Source organism: Macaca nemestrina, chromosome 2, assembly GCF_043159975.1.
Source record: "Macaca nemestrina isolate mMacNem1 chromosome 2, mMacNem.hap1, whole genome shotgun sequence".
In the NCBI taxonomy this organism is placed as follows: domain Eukaryota; kingdom Metazoa; phylum Chordata; class Mammalia; order Primates; family Cercopithecidae; genus Macaca; species Macaca nemestrina.
Window position 1 is genome coordinate 88515181 of NC_092126.1, and position 13032 is coordinate 88528212.

At 31.4% G+C, this 13032-nt stretch overlaps 1 protein-coding gene across 10 annotated transcripts in view; it reads left to right on the top strand.

The window, feature by feature from the left end:
- The window catches only part of LOC105489997 (N-acetylated alpha-linked acidic dipeptidase like 2), a 1462458-nt gene that overhangs the window by 1275716 nt on the left and 173710 nt on the right, over nucleotides 1–13032 (top strand). For all 10 annotated transcript variants that reach the window (XM_071091264.1, XM_071091263.1, XM_071091268.1 and 7 more), the window contains one exon: nucleotides 4230–4325. In XM_071091264.1, the coding sequence (XP_070947365.1) occupies nucleotides 4230–4325 (96 nt within the window). The remainder of the gene's footprint in view (nucleotides 1–4229; nucleotides 4326–13032) is intronic.

Genomic DNA, 13032 nt, shown 5'->3' on the forward strand with positions numbered 1-13032 from the left:
GCCCTAAACTCTCACATTTCTATAATTTCTAAATTAATTAAATATCAATCTATTTATTCTATCAAACAAGAATGGAACATAACAACTTGATGTGTCTGAAGAGTCTCCTAGACAAACAGAATGACCAACTGTAAACAGATATCAGGATACGAGATAGTGGTGGGGTGCTATGGATCTGAAGTTGGTAGGTGAAGCTAGAAAAGCAGGTAAATCTACCTACAGAGCCCGTGAAAATGAGACAGTTGAGGGTAGAATGCCTAGAAACAACATGAAGTTCCAAAAAATAAAATAAAATAAAGTTACAGGTAGAGAGTAATATATAAATTAAACACGAGGAATGTCAAACCATGGAGTTCAGACAAAAGAGTTGAAAGATAAAGTGGGCTAGATATTGTTAAAAGTTACACAAATGACAGAAAAGTTAGGGACTGTGGATGGCAAAATTGATTTTTACACCGTATCCTTGATAAACTTCTATTATCAATATCCGTTTTTCTGTAACATTCTTACTATGATCTTCAAGTGGTAGACATTCAGTATTCAGGTTTCCATATCTTGATTTACTTAAAAATTGCTTCATTTTGATATATCAATAAATTTTTCCAAACAAAAGCACTTTCTAAATTGTTATATATTGCTTTACTTTCCTTTGTCCATCTACAGATGTAAAATATTTTTGAACAGCCATGATTTATTGTCAATATAATAGCAACAGAAGACTTTCATAAAGCACATATTCTTATTTGTAATCTTTTCTTTATTTTTTACATTAAGCTGTATAAATACATGTTTATTAAACACAATTGTTATATTCATGTGTATATGAAAAAGAGTGGTATGTTGTCTTAACATTTTGAAATGAAGCGATATTTGTTTTTTACATGTCCAAATCCCATTAGATTAAACTCTGTGAGATTAAGGACCATGTACTACGTGTAGTGGAGCACCTGGCATACAGTATGTTAGCTGAGTATTTTTTAATAATAAAATAAATGAGGCACTAACAACAAAGAATGGTATGTCAAGAGATAAGTGAAGGAGCAAAAGAAAGAAAGGGATTACATTGGACAATAAGGAACATATTCAAAATTTAAATTAATATGTCCTCCCACTGAATAATTGAAAGTTCAATAAAAATGTTGTCAATTATAACTCCCAACGTATATCTTTATGGGATCCTTCAATTTGAGGCTTGCTGATACTTTATCTCTGCACTATTTATGAAGTTTTCTTTCTCCTGGTAAACTAGTAAGATAAAACTACTTATGAAGTTTATTTAAAACTACTTATGAGTCAAATTTTTAAGGATTTCAATTATTAATCATTAAACGAAAATGAATGCAATAAATTGTCCATGGCAAACTTTCAATAAAGTATATTCAAAGTTATCTCTATTTGAAAAAAAAAAATATCTAAATGCAAACTGCATACTGTTTCTCATAGGATGATGGATTTCCTTTAGTTCAATATTCTACCATAATCAGACACTTTCTGTATAATATCCTTGACAAGTCTTTGTTGCTTACACTACTGTATTAGTCTGTTCTCATGCTGCTATGAAGACATGCCCGAGATTGGGTAATTTATAAATGAGAAAGGTTAAATTGACTCACAGTTCTGCATGCCTGAGGAGGCCCCAGCAAACTTATAATCACTTCAGAAGGCGAAGCAAACATGTCCTTCTTCACATGGCAGCAGGGAGAAGAAGCATGAGTGCCCAGTGAAGGAGGAAGCCCTTTTTAGAACCATTAGATCTCCTGAGAACTAACTCACTCTCATAAGAACAGGATGGGGGAAATTGCCCCCATTATTCAGTTATCTCCACCTTGTCCCTCCCACAATATGTAGGGATTATGGGTGTTACAATTCAAGGTGAGATTTGGGTGGGGACTCAACCAAACCATATTAGTTACCGTCAACAATACGACTGCCACAGCATCACTATGATATTTATTTTTTAGCAACACTAACAATTCCATTAACATAATGTCTCCTGTGTGACAGGCATTGGACAATTTACATCATCACTGGGAAGCATATATTATTACCCAGAGTTCTTAAATAAGGTAACTATTCCTTTGGCGAGTACGATACTTCAGATTGTTTAGTAGTAAAACTAAAATTTTAATCTATGTCTATGTTGACTGCCTAAAATCACTATCCCAAAATCCTTATTGATAACCAAAATTAAGTTTAGTAGGCTTATTGCATTAAGGGAGAATGTCACCTTAACAGAGGGCATTAGTTTGTTAGCTACTGTAACAAAACACCACAAACTGGGTAAATTAAACAACAGTAAAGTTGTTTTATTTGTTCATTGTCTCATTTTTCCAGGTTTTCTCAGAGTGGGTTCCTTCTAAGGGTTGTAAGAGAGAATCTATTCCATGTCTCTTGCCTAGATTCTGGTGATTTACTCCCAGTCTTTGGTGTTCCTTGGCTTGCAGACCCAAGACCCAGATCTCTGACTTCATGTTCCCATGGTGTTCTCCCTGTGTGTATGTCTGTCTCCCCTTTTTGCAAGGACACCAGTCAGATTGATTTAGAGACCCATGCTACTACAGTATGATCTTGTTGTATCTTAACTAGTTACATCTGCAATGACCCATTTCTGAATAAGGTCACATTCTGAAATACTGAGGGTTAGGATTTAAACATATTTGTGAAGTCCTAATCCCCAGTACTTAATTATGATATGTACATTTGACAACAACCTAACTCATTTTTTGAAGGAGACAATTCAACTCATAACCCTGAGTTTTACCAGGTCCTCAAAATGGGGAAATTAAGAAAGGACATTTATGATATTTTAAGCCTAAGCTGTATGAATTTTTTGGCGAGTCTTACAAAGTGGAACACTGGTTGGAACTGGGCAAAGTTTCTAATGAATTAGTTTGAGATTGGTGGACACAATGAGAAGAGGAACACAAAGCATGTTTTGATGAACAAGTGTTGATACATATGCTGCTTGGTTGATTCATAATCTTATCCAAAATTTGAATATGTGTTGGAGAGAGAAGTTAGGTTGCTTTTCTTGATCTCAGTATTGTTAAAAAATAAGCAGTGAATTACCTTGTCATAGAATTGTTTCATATATAGGGAAATGGAATTATGTTGGTTTCAATCTTTATCTGTATAACTTCAAAGCCTGTGAACTACATCATTTTACCTTTCTCTTCCATCATTGATATATGCCACAGTACTCTGTAATGCTGTTGGATTGCTATACTAGTTCTAAAAAATTTAGCTTAACCTTCTTGCCCTGTTGCAAACATTGTTGGCATACATTGGGTTAAATCTGTCTTCCTTATGAAACTCTTCAGAAAATTGTCTATCTATCTATTTGTCTATCTATCTATTATCTTTCTATTTATCTATCTTATCTAATATCTATGTTATCTATCTATCTGTGATCTATCTGTCTATTCGTACACATATATTGTATCCAAAGTCTTCTGTTTTCTACACAAATAATCTAGTTTCTTCAGGTTTTCAAAAAAAGAGAGTTATATTTATATTGTGAACAATAATCATTTTGTATCACCCTGATAATGTTGGTAACTCCAGCAATATTATTTTAGATAGTAACATTATCAGCATCCCATGTCTTCTTGCATTCTGAAACTTGGCTTCATTTGCAAGTACAAAATGAATTAGAGTGTCTCTGATGTGTTTCAACCATCTTAACCCTAGAGTTGATACAGTGTATTACCACTTCATTGGCAACATATAAAGCCATGTGGCAGTTCTACCAAAAATATATATTACTATTGTTTTGAAGTTCATTTGGCAGTATCTAAAATATCATGCACTCTCTGCCTTGGCATTTCTATGTAATCATGTTTAGGAAAAACATTCCATTCCTCCAGTTGTAAAACATACAATATATAAAATAGAGATGGGATTTCAGAAATGGGTTTTATAGTCAAGATATTACCAGTAAGTCTGCATTTGAAAAAAAAAGGTAGAGAGAATGTCAAGATTTTTTTTTTTTTTTTGGCAAGAAAATATTTTTTGGTAAATACATGTAATGTCAAAAGTTATAGAATTCTACTCATTTTAATTTATAAATATTCTGTGATGGGTAATTAGATCAGGAGAATGAAATCCAGCAATCAACAGAAACCTTAAGACAATTTAGAGTCCTTTTTAATCTTTAAAGAAAATCCAATAAACACTTGAAAAACAAAATCGATGAAGAGTTTAAATGTTTCTTTTTTGATTTGCTTCAGGGTCCAAGTTTTCTCTCTGAGGCCCTTTTTTCTACACGAGCAACAAAAATTGAAGAAATGGATCCGTCTTTCAACCTTCATGAAACCATTACTAAGGTAGGGGAGAAATGCATTCATAAATAGGTGGGAAATATTTGTTCTTCTTTATTGGTAGATGGAGTAAAGGAACGTAACCAATCAAGAGAAATCACTTTAGATTATGGGGAAATACAAAATGGACCTCTGCATTTTTCTGTCTTCAATAGTTTGTTTAAATAGTTAAGGTACATTTTTATGATACTTTTTAGTTGCAGGAAAAAAGGCTACTTTTTAAAATGAAAAAGACTGCATTTATAATAGGAAAGTATTCTACTGTATGGCAATCATACTTATATTTTTAACATACAGATGTCCCCCAACTTGTAATGGCTCAACTTTCTATTTTTTGACTTTATGGTGGTTCAAAAGCACTACGCATTTAGTAGAAATACTACATCAAGTACCTGTACAACCATTTTGTTCTTCACTTTCAGTGCCGTATTCGATAAATTACATGAGATGTTCAAGACGTTTTTCTATAAAATACACTTTGTGTTAAATTTTGTCGAATTGTAGGCTAATATAAATGTCTGAGTGTATTTAAGATAGGCTAAGCAAAGATACAATGTTCAGTAGGTTAGTTGTATTAAATTCATTTTCAACATATATTTTCATGGACATAACCCCATCATAAGTTGTGAAACATCTGTATTTTTATAGCAGTGAGTGAATTATATAAAGAAAATTAAAAATTCACAGTGTGGAGCAAATAAGTTTAATGTTCCTGACATTACATGGCATCATATGGATTTTTACATTTACCAATTATTTATTTAACCTGTCATCACCTGCCTTTTGGGGATAGCCTTTGTAGAGAATACTGACATTTAGTACCATTAAAATAATCTAAATATATATGGATTATTTATATTTTTATATTTATGTATGGATTATTTATATATATATGCTTTCTTGAAAGGTTGAATCATTCTTAAATTTTAGTGAAACTTTATGTAGCTGTTTTTTTCTTTTAAAAAGAGGAAATATGGTAAAGCAAATGGAGTGAGCATCAATAGAATGAGCTCGGAATACAAAGACTAAAGCCTGTGTCTGTCTTTGACTCTGAAGAGCCGTGTGAATTTATTTTTTTCCAAACCTTTAAAATGAGAGGAGTTCGAATTACATTTTACTTAAAATTATTCTAAGCTCAAAATATCTAAATCTTAGCTATACATTTATTATGTTTGGCAAAATCACCTAACAGGAAGCCTATCCCAGTTCTTTATTTAGTTTTTAGTATCTCCCTCTTTGATCATATAGTTTTTTGTATGTAGCAGGATAGAAGTGCCCCCAAAACACCTCCTTAGTATTCAAAATCTTAACTGTATTTCTAATACTTGGAGATTTTATATATATATACACACATATATATATATACACACACGCATATACACACATATAAACATGTATTAATGAATATATAGTTTAGTGAATTCATATATATTCATAAACATATATGATGTATTTCTAATACTTAGAGATTTTATATACATATGTATATATACAGACACACATAAACATTCACGAATGGATATATATTTTTATGAATTCATATACATTCCTATACATATATATGAATATATATTTACATGAATTCAAATACAATGAATATATATATATTTGTTCACATACTCTGGACACTCAGAGTCTACATTTATTTATTTTTAAGCAAAGCATTAAAATCATTAAATTTTAGGGCAATGAAATAGTAATATTTTCTCCATTTTTTTTCTGCTTTTGTGTGAATCAGTACAATCAAGGATTTTTGTGGAAGGGATAATTTCAGGCAATGTTGACAGGAGACATACAATGAAATGATGGTGTCTAGCATCAGAAATCCTCAGCCAGAGAAAATGCTAGGCTTTTCATTTCAGAGGTATAAACATGTACTGATCCTCAGTGCCTGAAGTCTTGGCCACACTAAAGAATTTCAACTCCTGAGAACATGTTGGGAAGCAAGAATTGGTCAAAAATGGAGTAAAGGGGCACAGAACACATCCCGAACATATGCAATTGTTCTTTTTTAATTAGTGTGAAACAGACAGAAAGTTAGAGGTCATTAGAGAGAAGTTGACAAATTTGTTCACAGATATTGGAATATATTTTACGTGTGTTTTCAAATATGTTTTATGTGTGAACAGATAGTTATTAACCCATTAAGTGGATGTTGGAAAGAATTATATGTCCAAGAGAAGATAAAACCTGCTTAAGTTCAGAAGCAAGAGTTCCATGACTTTTTTTAATGATGACAAATAACTTACCCAGTGTTGATTCTGTTTCCTCATTCATCATGTCTACTTGCACTCATGTTGGAAACATTGGTCAAGGAATAAAATTGTGCTTCACAAGTTCAGTCTTATTTCACCAATAGCAGAACTGAGAAACCATAACATGAAGTAATTAATAGATACTTCATTTTAATGTCAAGTTTTATCAACAGCAAAATGAAATATATAGAAGGGTTGAATAGAGTACCTGAGCAGAAAATATGGGGTGTGGTTTTAGTTTTATCTTAGCTACAAAATTGTTATTCTATTTTATTTTATTTATTTTATAAAAGAACTTTATTTTATTTTCTATGACAAAAAGGAGTACACTCATAATGCCCTTCCTCACTAGGATTCTGTGAGGTTGAAATAGATGATGTATACATTTTCTCTAGAAACAAAGTGTGTATTTAATTCAGTATTACTATTAACTCATTTAAAAAAACTAGTATTAAAATCTTTCAAGTAGGCCCTTATCTGCATTTTCTGAATTTTGTTTTTAGTATTATATATATGTGGATAATATAGATATAAAAACATAACCATACTAATTTTAAATGCTAAGAGTACACTAAGTTAGTGTGTACAAATAGAATATGAATTTTAATTTATGAAGAGTTGAGGCCTTTAGAGTACTTTTTTTCACTAAGGATAAATGATATTTTTATTAACGTATCACAACATATCACAGGTATAGTATGCTTCTATTCTGAATAATAGTGTGATATATAAATAACACTCAGTTTTGAAATTTAAAAACCGATCTAGGTATACATTCTCAGTTATCAATTATGACAAAATCAATTTTCACAAAAATATGAAAAACATTTGATAAAATTATGAAGCACAATTATTACTAGTATTATGCCAATGTTAAAGCATTTTCAAGAAACTAGAAGTAATTGAAATTCTGAAGATACTACTTTTTATTTCTCCCAATAAAAGTTTGTATTTGATATAGTGTCATAGCACAATCACGTATTTTATATTACCTAATTAATTAAAAATAAACATAAACAGATCTAATATAAATATAAACGTGTAATACAGCTATTATCCTCTTCCAATGAGTAACTCTTTTTCTTCTAGACTTTGCTATAGATTACAAGTATGATTTCATGCCAAATTAAATTTTAATTTCTACATATCAGGAAGTTAATAATTTATAAAATAGGGTTTTGCTGAATTTAAACAATATTTTATTGTATTTTATCATTTGTATAAATTTATGGGGTAGAAGTGCAATTTTGTGACATGAACAGATCTCATAGTGGTTTGGTTAGGGCATTTAGAGTATTTATCTCCTGAGTGACATACATTAAGCAATAAAATAAATAAACCATATTCATACATGGGATGTGAACGGTGAGTCCTTGAAAGTAGCTGTTCACTGTTTTCCTGCAGTTCTTTTTTTTTTTTTTTTTTAACAAAGTTTGAATTTCTCTTGGCATTTGTCTTTTTGATATAGAGCATGAAACCCAAGAAAGTAATGAATGAGGCTCAATGTTGATGCCAATAGGTGTAATTCATCATGGCTTCAATGACAGTCCGGTGGTACAGTATAAAGTTGCTGAAGGGTAACACATGTTGCATCAGTGTTGAAGATGTTTTTCTTATCTCCTATAATTACATTAAAATTATCATAGAAACGGAACTAATTCCTTCATTGACTAAACCTAAACATGAATTAAATGCCAATGTAAATCCTAGGTGCTTAATCCTTTAATAAGTGAATAAAAATGGCCATGTTTCATGTTTTAAAGTAGGCTTATTTCTCCTTCCACATCTAGGAATTTTCTAGTTATGTTTCTAAAGTTTCAACATTTAGATCCTAAATTGTTCTTAGCAATTTATACATTCTAATTATCTACTATAGTCCCAACATTCAGCAAGACACTTGGAATACCCAAATGGTTACTACACAGGAGAGATCTAAGAGAATAAACAAGGTAAATAAATCATTTTAATTAATTATGTTGTACTAAAAGAGATGATAGTAATGTGGACAAAATATAGGAGGAAAGAAGATGGAGCTTTTGCCTCCAGTATGGTTTGGGTCTGTGTCCCCACCCAAATCTCATGTCAAATTGTAATTCCCAGGTGTTGCAGGAGTGGCCTAGTGGGAGGTAACTGAATCATGGGGGCAGACTTCCCCCTTATTGTTCTCATGATAGTGGATGAGTTCTCACAATATCTGGTGGTTTAAAAGTGTGTAGCAGTTCCCCCTTCTCTCTCTCTCTCTCTCTGTCCTACTCCCCCATGGTAAGATACACTTGCTTCCCTTTCCCCTTCTGACTTGATTGTAAGTTTCCTGAGGCCTTCTAGCCCTGCTTCCTGTACAGCCTTGGAACTGTGAATCAATTAAAACTCTTTTCTTCATAAATTACGCAGTCTCAGGTAGTTCTTTATAGCAGTCTCACAATGGACTAATACAGCCTCTGACTAGGAGATCTGAGGAATTCACCAGAGAAGTGACATTTTAAGAATTTAAAGAATTTCAACTTGATCTTAATGTCAATGAGTTTCTTTTGACAGTGCTTTAAAGATCAGGTTGTTGATGAGAGTGTGTGACAAATAATGATATGTATTTTGGAAAACAGAAGACAGATTTTTGAGACAGGTTTAAGATTGAAGGACAGGATGTATGATATAGGAGACATGAAATAGAGTGAAGAGTCAAAGATAATTTTAATAGTTCTATCTTAAAAGTTGACATTATTGCATAATTATTAATTCAATTAGGGGCTGGTTTGGAGAAAGTGATGATGACTTTGACATTGGATATGTGGAGTTTTGTAGCGCTATAGAGCACCTAGTCAGATACATCAAGAAGGCTGTTGAATATGAGGTTGTAGCTGAGAAAGAAGTAGGGTCTATAAATGCACTGTCATGTATAGTAACCACTAGTCACATGTGGATTTAAATGAAAAATAATTAGATTAAATAAGAGTCAAAGTTGAATTTCTCAGTAGCATTAGCCATAATTCATATGCTTAGTGATCATGTATAATAGTGGCTACTGTATTTGGCAGCACAAGTTACAGAAAATTTCCATCATGACTGATAATGTAGATGATGTTACCTTAGCAACATTGGTCCAGATAAGGAAGAGTAAAATGAGACAGGCTAAAAGACCCAAGATAGAGTGGTTCATGTAATCCTCGAGAAAGAAATATTATAAGGAGAAAATGTTCAAAAGAGTGTTCACCCAATCAACTGCTCACTCATTGTAACTTTTGAACCATATTTTTAGAATTCTTGTTTTCCACTTCATCTATGCCCAATCCTCAGATCTTTGCTCTTCTCCGTAAAAACTCCACATGGTTTGTTCCTCATTACTTTAGTCTACTTTTAACAGATGCAATATCCTGTATTTATTTTGTTTTTGGATTTAATATATTTTATTAGCACTTTCTTGCTAAAATACTGTCCCTAATAAACACTCAATTAATGATAATTGATAAGTTGTATTAAAACAAATAAAACAAAATACTGTAGCTACATTTAGAAGAAAAATACTTTAAAAATCAAATGTGAATATAGGGCACTTGGAGTGCCAGAAGAAGCTCTATCTATTATATTATGGGATAGGTAGTACCTTTTATCTGGCACCTCAAATGCTGTATAGTATATATAAAAATCTCTGAATATGAATGGTACATCTAGTGAAACAAAAATGCCCTGATCTGTGTGGTACCATGGAAACCAGCAAATGACCTAATTCTGCTTGTAAGTTTCCTCAAGAAATACCAGTTTACTTGTCCTTTCATTGCTTTGCTCATGTTCAGAAAAAAAAAATCCTTATTTTTCAATGGTATAGATTATATAAGATTAATGATATAAGGTTTTCAAAAGATCCTGCTTACATATTACAAAAACAGGAAGAAATAGATACACGTTTCTTCCTGTTTTTGTATATGTAAAGAGGATCTTTGAGTAAAATTATTTGGGTATTACAATATGACAAAGAAAAAGTAGTAGGAATACTATGGTATTGGTTTTCATTATATATGTTAAGAAGTGTCAGAGTGATATTAAATTTCAGAATAAGAAAATATTTGTGTAAAGACTGGATATCAAGGTAATTTTTGTAGAGTTTGAATTCTAGCAATAGAGTTATAGTTTCCCTTACTTTATAGCTATAAATTTTAACTCAGTTTTGCAGTGGTGTGAATAAAGGTTAATAGTGGGGTCATCAATGATTTAAAAATTTAAATAATTTTAATTGTTAACCATTTCTGTAAATATTAATTCCATTTGGTTGTCAATTGTCCTTTAGAATCAATTAACCTTGGTCACTTTCATTAATAGATTTATATTTGCTAACATACTATTCTAAATATATGACTTGCAAAATATAAATCTGAATTATTTTAAAATGTCATGTTTAAAACATGTTTGTACCAGTCGTTATAATATTCTTAAGATTCTTGGAGCATGGTAACTGAAAACTTAAAATAATCTACTCATTTTATAACTATAGAATAAAGAGGCAGACTAAACTGTAAAATAAATTCTCTTGAGATGCCATTCTAAGATACAGCCTTTAAAACTATATCTCAGTAGCATTTTATAAAGTAAAAGAAAAAGAAAGATCCCAAATACCTTTTATTTAGTTTTTTGAGTTTCAAAAATGTTAATCAAACTAATGGAATTCTTGGTACAGTTTTTTAAATGCTTAGAAAACTTGGCTATAATTTTTTATCTGAATGAGCAAATCTGTCTTCCAGGTATGTCTAATGTTGATAAATTGTTTGAATAAAATATGAAAGTATTGTATTCTATTTAAGAAAACAAGTTTAAGGATATTCTAATCTGTGTATTTGTACATTTGAGGTAATTCTGAAGCTATGGATTTAGAGCTTTTTTTAAAAAAAAATCAATTTTTTTCTGCGATATCAAATTATTGTTACCACATGCAAAATGTGTCCATAGAGATTTGTACTTTTAGTTTTCATGACATGAGCTAAAACAAAAAAATCCCAAATATGTATTTTCAATGCAAAGATTGTACTTTGTAATAAAGGCTGTTGGTTGGAAGTACTCAAGGGAGATAGTAGCATATTAAAACCAACCCCTTACACATTGAAGAGGAAATAATATAGGTGTGTGTATTTTCCTCATAAGTGCATAATTAAACTTAATATGTTCATTTACTGAAATTGGAGATTGTGCCAACTGTATTTTCTCTTGCCTAGAGAGGTTTGGTTTATTATTTTTCATTATGCAGAACAAATATAATTTGTAAAGACATGTCTTATACTATCAGTTTCTCTTTTGCCTTTTTGTTTTTATTACTCAAAAGTCAATTATTACACAATATGTGATTGTCAAATTTTGGCTCAATTTTTAAACAGAAGTTAATCATCAAAGTAAATACTTCACAAATTCATCAAAAGCTACCCTATATTAATTGTTATTAGCACCGTTTAAGATAGGAAAAGAAGGCTGCTATTATTTGAGCATTCTTTTAAAAATCTTATAAATGCATAAAGACTGATTTTGACATGTATTTGTTACAGAATCTAAACATATTACTTGTATAAATCAGAATAGAAAGTTCTTTCATCACCTACAATTAGTGTGACAATTTTTTAAAGGCACAATGAAACTATTTTAATAAGTTTTCATGTTTAATTCAGGAAGTGGTAGTCTCATTCCATAAAGTAACATTTCTGGTGATAGTTGAATTTTGTGTACTCTAAATATAAGTCTTTCTTTCTTATTTTAGGGATCTGTCAATAAGTTGAAACTGAATTTCACATTTCCATGTTAATTTCTGCATTTTTTCCTCACTTTCAAGAGGAGACTCTACCTTTCCATATAATTCTTGAGTAATACCATTCTCATGGTGCTGTAGAAGTACAGAGACAAAGGGCAGAATACTGAACGCGTAACAGAATAACTCTAGGTCGACAGATCAAATGTCCCTCCAAAAATGTGTTTAAACAAACTTTCTGTATAATAAAAAGATTTAAAAGCTCCAGACAATATATTCAAAAAATCAAATGTAACACAGCCTAACAGAAGAATTTGGGAAGATTTTGGAACCTGTTATGACAGAGTTTAATGTTGATATTAAAGTGTCCTGGAGAGAGTACTTACTGTCCCCATGAACAATTATAATAAAAGATTCCCCTACATGCACACACACACGCACATACCCACACATATGATATGGACTAATTAATGGCTCCGATTTTCAGTGCTAATCACGCTAATCAATCTTAGTATTGATCCTTGGAAAATGCTGAATTTTGTGTGTGTGTGTGTGTGTGTGTGTCTGTGTGTGTCTGTGTGTGTGTTTGCCCTCTTGGTAGACCTCTGCACATAATGACCCTGAGTCACTCATCCTCAATATATCACCTCAGACTGCCACTAAAAGTTGATTGGTTTTGACAGATGAGAAAAACCCATTTGCCAATCTGGATCTAAAATGCTCATCAGTTATACTTTTT